A 15,371-nucleotide genomic window follows, 5' to 3' on the forward strand; every position below is an offset into this window, starting at 1 on the left:
AATAGAATGTGTGTTGCGCAATCAATAAAGTGTCACTAACCTGTTGTGAAAATCCACAGAAGAATTGGTATAAAAACTGAGGAAAAATGAAGCAGACATTCTGGAACACAAATATAAAGTTATTACATTGCGTCTATCTTTTCCCCCAGACTCCATATACATTGTACATCTCACAGCTGTGCACAGTGCTGCCATTATTACCTTATAAAAGAAGTATTGCACAAGCTCTGCTATCCTAATGTAATAAAAATGTCCATGAACTAGCAGGATCTTTTTCAAATGCATGAATTTAGGAATTGCATAGTCACTGTTCCGAGCAGCTTGCCGTCCTTCTTTGCCAACGATTCCTGCAACAAGAGTAGAAATAAAAACACAACAAAATGAGGCCATACAAGTACCATAATGCTATGTTTGCACCAGCTATATATTATGATAATTGTGTATATATCTTAACTTATTAATAAAAAGGTACGAACGCTGAGGATGCAGAAATGATGATAAAGATGCATACATTTTAAAACATAGTTTGTTTTTTGCTGATAATTAAACTCCTTCTGATATGCTTATTTTTAACATTTGTAAATAGTGTCTATTTAAATGTATATGTGATAACGATATCAGCTAAGTATATTCAGAAACATTCATGACTACTAAGTCCTATTCTTCAAGCATGTTATGAAATATTCATATACTATAAAAAAGCAGTGTTGACTGTAACAGATATGTTTAACACCATAAGATGACACAGAGTATGCAACTCTAGGATAACTGTATGGTAAATGATACACGCATCTGGTACAGACATATTGATTTTTTTTTTTTTTTTTTTTTTTTTTAGATATAGCACATTAATAGGAAATGTATAGTTTGCAATCAGGAAATAAAGCAACACGGTGTAGTGTAACATGCTTGTCAATGTTTTCAGGACATTGCGCACTTAAAGTGAATGTAAGGTTATGCACTTTAAGACGTAGTATGTAAAATGAATCTTAAAAAATATAAAGTGCACTTTCATTCATTACACTCTTTAAAGACGGTTCCCTAGTCAAATAATTACCGTTTATTTATGGCAAACATCCTGCCATTCCTCTGCTCACATCTCATCCTGTATTTAGTTGATTGATGACAAATCAGGCTTCATCCAATCGTTGCGTGTCCCCTTTAACGTCCAGCTCATGGGGCACGCACCTTTATTAAGATTCATTTTACATACTACGGGGTATATTTATCAATGTCCGCCGCACATCGATAAATGCCGACAGCACTCACTGTCAGTATTTATCATTGCACAAGGATTTCTAGTGAAATGCTTGTGCAATGCCGCCCCCTGCACAGGGGGTGTCAATCAACCCAATCGTATCCGATCTGGCTGATTGCTGTCCGCAACCTCAGAGGTGGCAAACAAGTTAAGGAGCAGAGATCTTATGACCGCTGCTTCTTAACTTACATTGCTTACATTTATTAAATCTACCCCTATGTCTTAAACTGCATAACCTTAGATTCACTTTAATAAATTAACACATTATTATAAAAAATAAATCCCTGAATATGAACAAAACAATGCACTTATATTTGATGTCTTTAAAGATTGCAAAATTATGTTTGTTGCCCAGGTGTCAAAATAGTTTATTAAACAAGGATCAGCTTAGAAGAGAAGTGTACAGTGGTAGTTAATAAGAAGCTATTAGTGAAAATACAGCATTTCTGATGGTAAAGGGGAGACAAAATTGCTTTTTACACTGATTAGTAAACTAAATCAAATTTGTCCTAAAATAAGAAAAAAATGTTATTAGTAATAAATTACAGACAATTGCAGTATAACACAATTTCTACAGCTCATGATGGGTTGCCACATTGCCGATTTAAAGGGACAGTCTACACCAAAATTTTTCTTATTTAAAAAGATAGATAATCCCTTTATTACCCATTCCCCGTTTTTGCATAACCAACACAGTTATATTAATATACTTTTTACCTCTGTGATTACCTTGTATCTAAGCCTTTGCAGACAGCCTCCTTATCTAAGTGCCTTTGACAGACATGCAGTGTAGTCAATCAGTGAAGACTCCTAAATAACTTCACGGGAGTGAGCACAATGTTATCTATATGACACATGTGAACTGGCACAGTCTAACTGTGAAAAACTTTCAAAATGCTCTGAGCTAGGAGGCGGTTTTCAACTGTTTAGAAATCAGTTTGAGCCTAGCTAGGTTTAGCTTTTCAAAAATACCACCAAGGGAACAAAGCAAATTTGATGATAAAAGTAAATTGGAAAGTTGTTTAAAATTGCATGCCCTATCCGAATCATGAAAGTTTAGTTTTGACTTTACTGTCCCTTTAAGTGAGGACACATTAAAAATATATTTCTGGGGCTGCTTAATGAAATGTTTTGTATAATGTTTCAGTATAAGAACCCTGAAAGATGTATTTTTCATAAGTGTCCTCCTTTAAAGAAGCAATTTGGCAACCCCAGATTCATTGGCTTAATATGTATCTAAGCCTTTTACATGAACAGATAGAAATATTATGGGTTTTTGGCTAGAAGAACAGGATTCTACATGATATCACTTGTTATACCTACCTATACCAACATGTGCTTCAAGAATCATGCTGACATCATTAGCTCCATCACCAATGGCAAGAGTAATGGGACGTTCCTTTGATGTCTTTATCAATTTGACAATCTGGGGGGGGGGGAATAAAAAAAAATGCATCTGAAATGTATTTTAAATAAACAAGTCAGTTTATGAATAAGAACAAACATGCATTTGTTTTATCTTAGTGTATATCAATTAAAGAGAAAGAAAGGTCAATATTTAAATATGCATGAATGCAAGTCAGTTTTAAATAGAAGGATGTTTGCAATATACTTCCATTAGAAAAAATGCTTATAGTAAATATTATTAGTGTTTTTAAATGGCATACCCACATATGCTACATGTGACTAGAGGATCAGGTATAAAACACCATAGGGCCAATTTACTAATATGCAGACGGACATCGATAAATGCCGATAGCATACGCTGTGGGCATTTATCATTGCACAAGCATTTCTAGTGATGCTTGTGTGATGCCGCCCCCTGCGCATTCATGGCCAAACGGCTGCTAGCAGGGGGTGTCAATCAACCTGATCATATCAGAATGGGGCTGATTGCTGTCAGCTGCCTCAGAGGTGGAGGACGAGTTAAAGAGCAGTGGTCTTACGACCGCTGCTTCTTAACTTCCGCTTCAGTCGGACCTGAAGCGGAGTGGGTCGGAAGCAGCATCCGCTGCTTCATAAATCAACCCCTATGCCTGCATAGAGAGCTGGCATTGGTGTGTAATCCATCAGTGAAGGCTTAATTTATGCCATACAAGCCACTGCTGACTCCCTCAAAAGGTGTGGTGTTTGAATTCTGGCGCACAGAGCACTCACAGCATATGTGTGTATGCTGCTGAAAAACAGTGGCAGATCAGAAGTGAGCAGTGACCCCTATGACTCAAATTAAATAATTGTTGAGATGATACACACCACCACTCGCTTTCTGTGCTAAGTCAGTGATTGAATAAGGATGCAGGAGGAATGCACAGCATATGTATGTATGCCACTGAAAAAACCACAATTTTTACTAGTATAAAGTATATTACAAAAATGTATCTCTGATGAAGCGCATCTGAGCATGTGTGAAACGCGTCAGATCCTTTGCAGCTGCCCTTCCACTGTGTGTGCATACTGCTTGTAAGCTTGAATAAATCACCTGATATACTTGATACCTGGATTCCTGCTGTTTTTTCGCTAATTAAATTACAAAAATGCTTCAATTCCAAACTTAAATGCACCCATTTCAATTTTGACAAATATGTCCCTTTAACTTTACTGTGAGCAAACTCAGAAATTGGATTTTGTAGTAAATAGCTATGTGGTCAAATGATTTGTGGTTTTGTGGGATTCCAAAAGCCAAGTTACACAATGTGTGCATATGTAAAGTATAGAAACGCAATAAGCCTTCTATTTTGCATGTCTGCTCCCATCAGTGATTGTTAGGAGTCTGTAGGTTTAAAAATTATTTTCATTTGGATGACTTTATAGTTATGATTTGTTGCCACTTTTTCAACCGTTAAAACTTCTCAGACTGGCCATTGAGCAAAATCACATTGTAAAAAAAAAATCAAACATTCACTTTTTTATTATGAGTATATATCAAATATTGCATGTGCTTAAAGATGAAAGCCAAGGTTCACCATATCAGACTAATACAGGTTTCACATCAGGGATGGGCAAGGTGTCTGTACACGGGTACTGGTGTCCGTGACTAGCCCTTGCAGTGACCGCCACAACCTTAGTGTATCTTTTCTTTCTGATTAAATAATAGGAATACAAAAAAAAAAAAATATGTAGTGTGAATAAAGTTAGTGGCTTGTCAAGAGACTGCTAGCGATATTGGGTGATAAGTTATGGAATAAATACAGCCTGAGTGAAATACTGGATGTGTATCTGCATCTGTATAATAACACCCAGCTCTATACAAAGACACAGTAGTGACACTGGCACGTGCGTATAGCCAGACAAGGACTGGTTATAGGGTCAGTGGTCTGCATCAGTATAATAACACCCAGCACTATACAATGACACAGTAGTGACACTGGCACATGCATATAACCAGACAAGGACTGGTTATAGGGTCAGTGGTATCTGCATCAGTATAATAACACCCAGCACTATATAATGACACAGTAGTGACACTGGCTCATGGGTATAGCCAGAGGAGGGATGGTTATAGAATCAGTGGCATCTGCATCAGTATAATAACATCAAGCACTATATAATGACACAGTAGTGACACTGGCACATGGGTATAGCCAGAGGAGGGCTAGTTATAAGATTAGTGGTATCTGCATCAGTATAATAACACCCAGCACTATATAACGACAGAGTAGTGACACTGGCACATGCCTATAGCCGGAGGGGGGCTGGTTATAAGATCAGTGGTATCAGTATAATAACACCAAGCAATATACAATGACACAGTACTCACAAGTGGAGCAGCACCAAATGTGCTAAGTGGTACAGACTGATACCTTAATAGTTTCCCAGCAAACTGATCCTCCAGAGGATGTTGTAGCCTAGGTGTGGCCGGAATGGGTCCAATAAAGCTCAGGCTTCCATGTTGTTAGACATAATTTTTATTAAAAACAATACTAAAAACCAATGGGTATGTACATTACCCAAAAGTGATTTCAAATGATATATGCAACAGATTGCAACACGCTTCTCATCTTAAACCTAGCTGTTTCATCAGATGAGATGCCTGATGAAACAGCTAGGTTTAAGCTGAGAAACGCGTTGTAATCTGTTGCATATATCATTTTAAATCACTTTTGGTGAATGTACATACCCACTGGTTTTTAATATTGTTTTTAATAAAAAATTATGTATAACAACATGGAAGCCTGAGCTTTATTGGACCCATTCCAGCCACACCTAGGCTACACATCCTCTGGAGGATCAGTTTGCTGGGAAACTCTTAAGGTATCAGCCTGTTCCACTTAGCACATTTGGTGCTGCTCCACTTGTGAGTATATTTCTACTACTTGTCGTTGATATTGGTGAAATCGCATACATTATTACACTAGGAGGCGCCTTCTTTTGTGATTTTCTTTCACAGATAATTTGGTTTTGCTGTTTTGTAAAAGAGAAGAGCTGCCGTAAACACAATCATCCATCCACTGGTGAAAAACTCACACATCAGCACAGGAGATTCCGTCAAGGACTGTGAACTTATCTATAAGAATACACAGTAGAGACTCAGATAAGACTATATTCTAAGCTGTTCACTTATGGTTTACTGTGTATGTTGTCACACCATTTGATGTTTATCATCATATTATCTTATATTCTTTTGGTAAGTGTGACACCTCAGAATGCACTTTGTTAATTGCATGTTCACAAAGGGAATATACTATTTGGTAGATATTCACATTAGTCTCATATCTGCCTTGTTGAGCGCCCCCTAGAGTTGGACGCGATTGTGACACCAACAGTTTTTTACAATGACACAAAAGTGACACTGGCTCATGGGTATAGCCAAAGGAGGGCTGGTTATAGGATCAGTGGTATCTGCATCAGTATAATAACACCCAGCGCTATATAATGACACAGTAGTGACACTGGCTCATGGGTATAGCCGGAGGGGGGCTGGTTATAAGATCAGTGGTATCTGCATCAGTATAATAACACCCAGCACTATATAATGACACAGTAGTGACACTGGCTCATGGGTATAGCCGGAGGGGGGCTGGTTATAAGATCAGTGGTATCTGCATCAGTATAATAACACCCAGCACTATATAATGACACAGTAGTGACACTGGCACATGGGTATAGCCAGAAGAGGGCTGGCTATAGGGTCAGTGGTATCTGCATCAGTATAATAACACCCAGCACTATATAATGACACAAAAGTGACACTGGCACATGGGTATAGCCAGAAGAGGGCTGGCTATAGGGTCAGTGGTATCTGCATCAGTATAATAACACCCAGCACTATACAAAGACACAGTAGTGACACTGGCACATGCGTATAGCCAGACAAGGGCTGGTTATAGGGTCAGTGGTATCTGCCTCAGTATAATAACACCCAGCACTATACAATGACACAGTAGTGACACTGGCACATGGGTATAGCCAGAAGAGGGCTGGCTATAGGGTCAGTGGTATCTGCATCAGTATAATAACACCCAGCACTATATAATGATACAGTAGTGACACTGGCACATGGGTATAGCCAGAGGAGGGCTGGTTATAGGATCAGTGGTCTGCATCAGTATAATAACACCCAGCACTATATAATGACACAGTAGTGACACTGGCACATGGGTATAGCCAGAAGAGGGCTGGTTATAGGGTCAGTGGTATCTGTATCAGTATAATAACACCCAGCACTATATAATGACACAGTAGTGACACTGGCTCATGCGTATAGCCAGAAGAGGGCTGGTTATAGGGTCAGTGGTCTGCATCAATATAATAACACCAAGAACTATAAAATAATGTTTTTAATTTTAAATGTACCTTGGTGTCCTTCACTAAGGTCTGTACTTTGAAAAATGTCTGCCACAGCCTTTGTCTGTGCCTATCCCTGTTTCACATCCTGTAGATTTTAACCTCTATGGAGCCGGGTCACCCTTCTCTTTTACTTATTTGTTTTCATTAGTCCATTTTATGTATATGTATAAATTTAGCAGGAATCTACCCCTAATCAAGAATCTAGTGCTACAAAATATTAACAATAAATAGGATTAATTTCCGTTCACAAAGGTGCTTTCCCGTGTAGAAGTTAAATAATGTAGACGCAAGCTCTGTAAACCTCACTGTTGCGAGCGTGTTTAGACTTATATTTATTAATGTGCGAGCGGACATGATACGATGTAGCGTATCATGTCCGCCTCACATCGATAAATGCCGACAGCATACGCTGTCGGCATTTATCATTGCACCAGTAGTTCTTGTGCAATGCTGCCCCTTGCAGATTCGGGTTGATTTCTGTCTGCAGCCTCAGAGAAGGCGGACACGTTATAGAGCAGCGGGTCTTTAGACCGCTGCTTGATAACTTCTGTTTCCGGCGAGCCTTCAGGAGCATCAAGCTCCATACGGAGCTTTATAAATCGTCCCCAAAGCGTGAATGTAGGCACATTTGCTATAAAAACCCAGTCATGAATGAAGGCACAACCTCGTTGATACATCTTCTATGCAGATACAATGTTGCGTTGGCGCGGGTCCTAATCTCATTTTTCAGATCCCTTTAGTTGTACAGAATATCACGTACTCAACACAAATACAGTGCAAGGACCAGCAGACATGCATTCAGGAGCCCTGTTTTAAATTGCCAGGAGCTGACATGTTTATTCTCTCTAAGAGCCCGATTCTCTAATCAAATCAGATGAGATTATGTACAATGATTCTCTAGCACTCTGGTCAAGAAAAGAACATTTTGTTGTATCTCTCTCAGGGCGTTCCCTGCATTTCTGGATGTGAAGGAAAGACAAGCACAATACAAAGTAACACCTGAGACGTCATATTTTGAGCCCTTATAACTTTTTATTGTAATTTTTTTCAATAATTTTTATCAGACAGACTGTGTTATTATGAGTGTAACTGTACTTTTAAATGTACTTTTTATTGTTTTTTGTGACACTATATTCGAGCGCAACAGCTAACCAGAGCCCTAAGTTTGCGATAACTAGACGCATGTTAAATTCAATTGCGCTTGAGCAAACAAGTTTAAAGTCAAATTGCAAAAACCAGCGATAAACCCCTCATCACTCGCACGTAACAGTTACCGCACCACTCATAGCCGGTATATGGATATGTATGTATACCTGTGCTTTCTGCAGCGGCGCCATCCGACAACACAGCACTGCACTGCAGTTTCTGCAGATTTCCAGGAACACTTCTCTGTAGTTTGTAGAGCTTCCATCTTCTCTAGGTTTCATTATTAATGACAGTGCTGCTCCATCAATAATTAAACCATAATCTTGGAAATCCGTTGAAAACCTATACCGTGTAAAGGAGATGCAACGTTTTATTCTTCCGCTCAAATACAACAGCTTAGTTGAAAGACAGCAACAGCTACATACAACTAAACAATCAGCATTGCTCTATTCGTTTTAGGGAAAAAAGCCCTCAAATTCCCAAATAATTGTTTGCCTCAATTTCTTTATACTGCTCATTAATTTTATAATATTTATCAGATTATGTGTTTTAAAGGGATATGAAAACCCAAATGTTAACACATTTACTTTGTTCTCTTGGTGTCCTTTATTGAAAAGCATATATCGTTAGGCTCAGGTGCTGGGATCTAGATCCTGATTGGTGGCTGCACAAATATACCTCTTATTGGCTTACTGATGTGTTGTGCTAGCTCCCACTAGCGACACACTGCTCCTTTAATAAAGGATACCGAGAGAATGAAGCAAAATTGATAATAGAAGTAAATTTGAAAGTTTAACATTGTATTCTCTATCTGAATCATGAAAGAAAAATGTTTTTTCATGTCCCTCAACATTCAGAGTGCTCGCATTACTTTTGTTAATTGTACCAATGTTACAAAAACTTGCTGAAAACTGCGTTAAAGTAGGAAGTAAGATTACTCAATATATAAAAAATATATTCAAACATGACGATTTGTATGATAAATAAGCAAACAAAAATGAGAGAGCGTAGGTAGAATGCAAGCACAAGGTCTCCGGTGACCATATACTGTATTTTAATGTAGCAACGCTAATGTAGCAACGCAGCAGAATATGAGGATCTTGCAAATAAATGATGATAATAATAATAATTATATGTTACATTATATAAAAGGTAAAACAAATACCTAAAATAAAGATACTGATCTTTTGGTGGCTAACATGGAGGAGACAACACATAGACTAAATAAAACGAGAAAGTTTCCTAGAAAACGAATGTCTATAAATGGTGCTACTTTTAACCAATACATTTTAAAACTAAGGAGGTGCCTTCCTAAAAAGTAAAAATAGTGCAACTAGCTGGTGTATCTTCACAACATTGCATTTGCAATTGAGCTTTTTTTTTTTTTTTTTTAAAGAAACATTGGTGACTTAATAAAGGGGACAAAAGTGTATTGTACAATGTGTCATTCACCTGCTGAATTGTATTAAATTGTTTACAAATTACTCCTTTACGGTTATCTTGTGATTTGAAATAGCTGCTTTTGCCTGTTGAAACTGCCACCTGAATTAATAATTACAATACAGCAATATTGTCTACAGAAAAACTGTGTCATCAAGGAGCAGCAGCAGAAATCAACCTCCAACTCACCTCCCAGTGGAAGTAGGGGAGAAATAGGTAGCACCAGGGTGTTCTTGCAGCTGCTTTGAATATAATCAATTATTTGCTACTTGCCCGAATATATTGTACCTTTAATATTGCCCTTACACCATTGGACTCTCAGAAGGATGTGTTCTATCAATAAGTTACATGCCCCCATGGGATTATGCCATCTTTCATAATTACAAGAAAAATATGGTACAAATTGAGGTTCTTAATAAAACACCATCAAATGTAAGAGCATTAAAGGTGAATATTTTATAATTGCAATATAAGTTTTATACTTGATGTATGTCAATAAAATGTTTTTTGTTTATTTTATATATGTAAGTAAATAATTTTCTTGGACCATGCATTGAAATAGCCATTGGTATATACCCAAGGCACATTACTTGCGTGAGAAATTCCTATAAGCAGTAATGATGTCACTGCATCACCTGAACCTTGTCTGTGTGCTATAATGGTGATATACCTGGTTGTATTTGGGAAATCTATAGATGATCTATCACTTCATTATGCTGACTAACTACAACCCCTTTTTAGTCCTTTTGCCCATTCTGTAGAACTCACTGTCGTCTCTGTATAGCTCTCTTTTTCAGTCTTTATTTCTAATATCTGCATTTCTTTATCGTTGCCCTTTTGTTTTCCAAACCATCAAATTATCATCATCAACATAAATAACAAGTGCAGATTATAGTCTCTCACACAGACAGTCCAAACAAAAATATTTCAAGATAATGAAATTATAAAAAAGAACCTCTGGCATACATGTTAAACGCAGGGGTGTCCAAACTTTGCTCTCCAGAGGTTTTGGAACTACATTTCCCATGATGCTCAGCTAGATAAAATGCTGGCTGAGCATCATCGGAAATGTAGTTCCAAAACCTCTGGAGAGCTAAGTTTGGACACCCCTGTGTTAAAGGATGTAAAGTCAAACATATGCAGACATTCCTTAAACGTATGCCCATACCCTGAGAAATTGTCTCTAGTTAGGCTGTCATGGTGCCTCAGGACTGTTTTGCTTAATTCAAACAACACGTCATGTAAACTTTGTTCTTCTATTTTCTTTGTTGTAAGTTCCAGCAGTTGTGTGTTTCTCCTGAAAAGTTTGCAGGCATAACAGGTGGCCGCAGCTGTCTCCATTTTGTCTCCTGTGAGTACCCAGATTTTAATGCCAGCTTTCTGCAGAGCTTCAATTGTGTCGGCTGCTTTTTCCTGGAGCCTGGGGGTGGTACAATGAGAGTCAATTGATATAATCGTGTATTTCATCATTTTCTATACCTGTGCAAGCATCTATTATATGCTTATAGGTCTGAATTTGTTTTTTAAGTTAATAGCTGTTATACGCTCTGTTGTTTACTAATTCAACTACTTGCTGTTTTATTGGTTCCCAAAACTGTACTTCAGCCCCCAAGTAGGCATCGGTTAGTTTATAGCCTTACCTAAGCACAGATATCACAACCAGTATGGGTTAAAGAATGATTCATAGATCAGAAACAGCTGAGTGTACAGAATAGTCCCTACGTAATTTGAATGCTGCACTTCCTATCTTGGAAATATGAAAATCAGCTTAACCCTTTCACTACAAAATGTGCTATTAATAATACGTTTAATGAAAGTGGTTCAACAATGTTTGGTTGTAGATGTAGCACAAAAAGAATAAATAGGTTTTGTTATTTATACAGCTATTTCCTTTACTTGTATTAATGGAACACTAGTGACAACAGTATAGTATTGCACCTGTCCTCTACTGCCGTAGCCCCCAGCAGTGTAAGGTCCTGCTCGATTTGTTCATATGCTTCTGCAAGCTTCTTCTCTCGGTCTTGAAGGGCCAGCTGAGCATTCTGTAGTAATTTGTTTGCAGCTTCAAATTCCTCTTGTGTAAACTTTTTATATGCAACACACAGTGTTCTCAGCCCTTCCTACAAATAAACAGATAAAGAAGTGATGATCTCTTGTTGAAATGTTATAAATGTATTAATACAATTTTCTGGAGCAGCATTAATTATCCATTCTGCTGATATATTAGTTACATATTACAATAAAACATTTTCCATTATCTGTATAAAAGAGCAGCATTTAAACATGACACGTTTGCCTGAAATTTCCAAAAGAAGATGCTTAAATTTAAAGGGAGCGTTACATTTTAGTTGTCTGGAGAGAGCCTGAAATTTGAAGAGACTTTTCAATCTACTTCTACCATCAAATTTACTTTGTTTTGTCTGTATCGTTTGTTGAAAAGCAAACCAAAATACACACAAATGCAGCAATGCACTACTGGGAGCTAGCTGATGACAGGTGGCCACACAAATATGCCTACTATTGCTATTGACTAACCTGATGTGTTCAGCTAGGTCACAGTAATGCATTGCTGTTTTGGCGCCGACTTTGACTATGTGTTTAAGCCATTTGCAGGCAATAGTGCAATGAGAAAATACTCAGCATTTTCTTTTTGCACTTTTGTGTCCCTTTATAATTCTTATAATGCCTTTAAAGCAATTTGTATTGCATTGCATATGATCCCCTATTTACCTTTTAAAGCAGTTATTTAAATACCCCCTTGAGTGCTTGTTTTTTAAAGCTATACCACCAAACCCCCTTTCAGAGCCTTTTTCAAATCTGAAAGTAGGCAGGAGGTACAGCCAACCAAATGCCATACTGCACACCTCCTAGATTTAACAAGAGAGCACACCAAAGCAGTGATGTGCAGCCACTAGAGGCAGGTGAGGCAGGGCTTTACCTCTCATATGGGCAAAAATAATTTTTTTTTTTATTGGCGTTAAAAAAAAAAAATATTGCAATTTTTTCCCCCCCAGCATTTTTTTTCACAGCTAAATGTTGTGCAATGGAGAGGCACAAGCAGGTCTGCCGGCTGCTGCCCTCCATTATACAACATGCTGTGCCACCTACTGGATGAAAGTGGTTAAGATCATTGCATGGCCCATAAGTGCTTATTTGAGGCAGGCCTCTTTTGGGCTGACCCAATCCAGTGAAAGGCATCAATTAGGGGAACTTAGGGTTGGGGCTGGATGTTAAATCATATAAAACAAAACAAAAACAGGAAAAAAAAATACTTTCATTTATTTTGTTGCTGCCATGTGCAGTTGCCAGCTTTGCTTCAATGAAAAAGAGAGTTCTGTACTTCCCCTCCAAGTGCAGTGGAATGTGCCACTGTCACTTCCTTACAGAGCAGCAAGAGATGCAGTGAACAGTGTTTTAGCCACATTTTATTAAAGTAAGTGCTGCAACCTTAGATTTTGCTGAAAGGAAGTCTGTTAGTGAAAATTATAATTTAATAAATGTGGTTTAGTGTTTTTTTTACTCTTTTACAGCAGTACAAGGATCATTTTTGTATTTTGTTTACTCAAACTTTACACCTACTACCTTAGCAGCTTGCCTCTGTACTGCACACTAGTTTATAGCCTCACTCTCTATCTGACTTATGAACTCTCTGTAGCTCTGCAACTGTGTTTTCTCTCAACATTATCTTAATATTATGCTATTTGTATGGATGAGTTGTTATTTGACCAGAGTAAGCTAGACCAAAAGCATGGTAATGTAAAATGAAACCAAGCAGTTTAGAATGAGTTATAGCAAATATTCTCCATGGCTCCTGTAGCTATAGTATTTCATTTAAACCAGCAATTCCTTAGATGTATGTTGGACAACCCTGATGTAGACAACAAATAATCATTTATTAATGCTCCCATTCATATGTGCTGTTCTGTTTCAGATATTTAAAATAGATTGTATACTATTAGTATTTGATAGTCACTTAAAATATTACTTAAACATTCAGTGGTGTCTCCCCCCTTTCAGTGGTCCCTCTTCCCCCCCTTGTGTGTCTCTCTCCCTCTCTCTCTATCCGTCTTTCTCTCTCTCTATCCATCTCTCTCCCACTCCCTCTGTCTCTCTCCTTATGTGTCGTTCTCCCCCATGGTCTCTTTCTCTCTGTCTCTCTCATCACTTATGTGTCTCTCTAACCCTCTGTGTGTGATTGTGTCTCTCTCTCTTTTTTTCTAACCCTCTGTTTCTCCTCTCTCCCCCTGTCTCTCTCTCCAATTCCCCCTGTCTCTCTCTACCTCTTCCCTGTCTCTCTCTACCTCTTCCCCGTCTCTCTCTCCTTCTCCCCCCGAGTGCTTTTCTGTGTTTCTGTCTACCTTTTATTTATTTAATTAATGAATTGGTGGTGCCATCTGAGGACATGGCTTTATTTAAAGGGGTGGGGTCAAGCGCCCCACCATCTTTAAATTTCCCCAGCCGCCACTGGATCAAGACATTTTTATATTTACTGAATAATGAAGGAATCTATAAGCATAATTTGCAGCATTAAAGTAAAAAGTATGTTTTAAACATATTTTAATGGGCCTGGATTTCTAGATCTCACAATCCGAGCAAGCATTTTGTTATCTGGCAAGAGTTTCTGTTACAATCCTTTAGACTAAAATCAGATGTTTACTAAGTTGACCAGTTTTCCAAGACACCATTTAAAGGGACATGAAACCCATATGTTTTCTTTCATGATTTAGAAAGAGCATGCAATTTTAAATAACTTTCCAATTTACATCTAATATCTAATTTTCTTCATTCTTTCGATATCCTTTGTTGAAAATCATATCTAAATATGCTCAGTAGCTGCTGATTGGTGGCTGTACATAGATACCTCATGTGATTGGCTCACCCATGTGCATTGCTATTTCTTCAACAAAGGATATCTAAAGAATGAAGGTGTATCCTAGCCACTGCCTCACCAGCCTTTGACGTCACCGTACGTCACTGCACCCAACTCCAAGTAAACAGACAGGTAGCTAGGGGTAGTTGAGAGCAGTGTTCCCTCTAAGACCAGATTTTTTTGAGTGGTCCAGCAGTGAAACAGTTATTAAGGTAACCATACCTTGTTGTCTTCATTGTATAATGTTTGCTAACTGCTGGGTGTGGTTCACTAATTAACTGTTTCATTGCTGGGCCACTCACAAAATGGCCTTAGAGAGAACACTGGTTGAGAGTATATAAGCACCTGATGGAGTGTAAATATGTTTTGGAATATGCATTATGCTTTAAGGGACCATATACAATGCAGTAATGTAATGCTTTAAACACATTGCAGAAATTATAAGACAATGTCCCTTTAAACTATTACAGCAGAATAAGTTGTGTACATTTTACTACTGCTCATTGGCTGATATACACTTTCAGCTAATGCTCACTGGTTGATAAGTGTTCAGTAGTTGAGTATCCACTTGTAGCAGAATTACACATACTCATACCTTTCAGCCAATGAGCATTAATAGGCATTACATTTCAGCCAATGAGCATTAGTAGGCAGGACCATTAAAGGGCCATGATACCCAAATGTTGAAACACTTGAAAGTGTTGCAGCATAGCTGTAAAAGGTTGACTAGAAAATATCACCTGAACATATCTATGTAAAAAAGAAAGATATTTTACCTCAAAAATTCCTCAGTAGTCACATCCCATTGTAAAGGAATACTAAGCAGCAAATCAGTATGTCTGTCCCGGAACAGCGGAAGGAGCGAGCTTT

At 38.0% G+C, this 15,371-nt stretch overlaps 1 protein-coding gene across 1 annotated transcript in view; it reads right to left on the bottom strand.

Moving 5' to 3' along the window:
* The window catches only part of ATP11A (ATPase phospholipid transporting 11A), a 413,089-nt gene that overhangs the window by 41,777 nt on the left and 355,941 nt on the right, over positions 1-15,371 (bottom strand). Inside the window, exons 18-23 of the mRNA XM_053707775.1 lie at positions 11,570-11,751; positions 10,800-11,051; positions 8,359-8,533; positions 2,582-2,684; positions 202-347; positions 41-100 (exon numbers count right to left, since the gene is read on the bottom strand). Of these exons, the coding sequence (XP_053563750.1) occupies positions 41-100; positions 202-347; positions 2,582-2,684; positions 8,359-8,533; positions 10,800-11,051; positions 11,570-11,751 (918 nt within the window). The remainder of the gene's footprint in view (positions 1-40; positions 101-201; positions 348-2,581; positions 2,685-8,358; positions 8,534-10,799; positions 11,052-11,569; positions 11,752-15,371) is intronic.

The sequence above is a fragment of the Bombina bombina genome, chromosome 3, assembly GCF_027579735.1.
Source record: "Bombina bombina isolate aBomBom1 chromosome 3, aBomBom1.pri, whole genome shotgun sequence".
Taxonomy (NCBI): domain Eukaryota; kingdom Metazoa; phylum Chordata; class Amphibia; order Anura; family Bombinatoridae; genus Bombina; species Bombina bombina.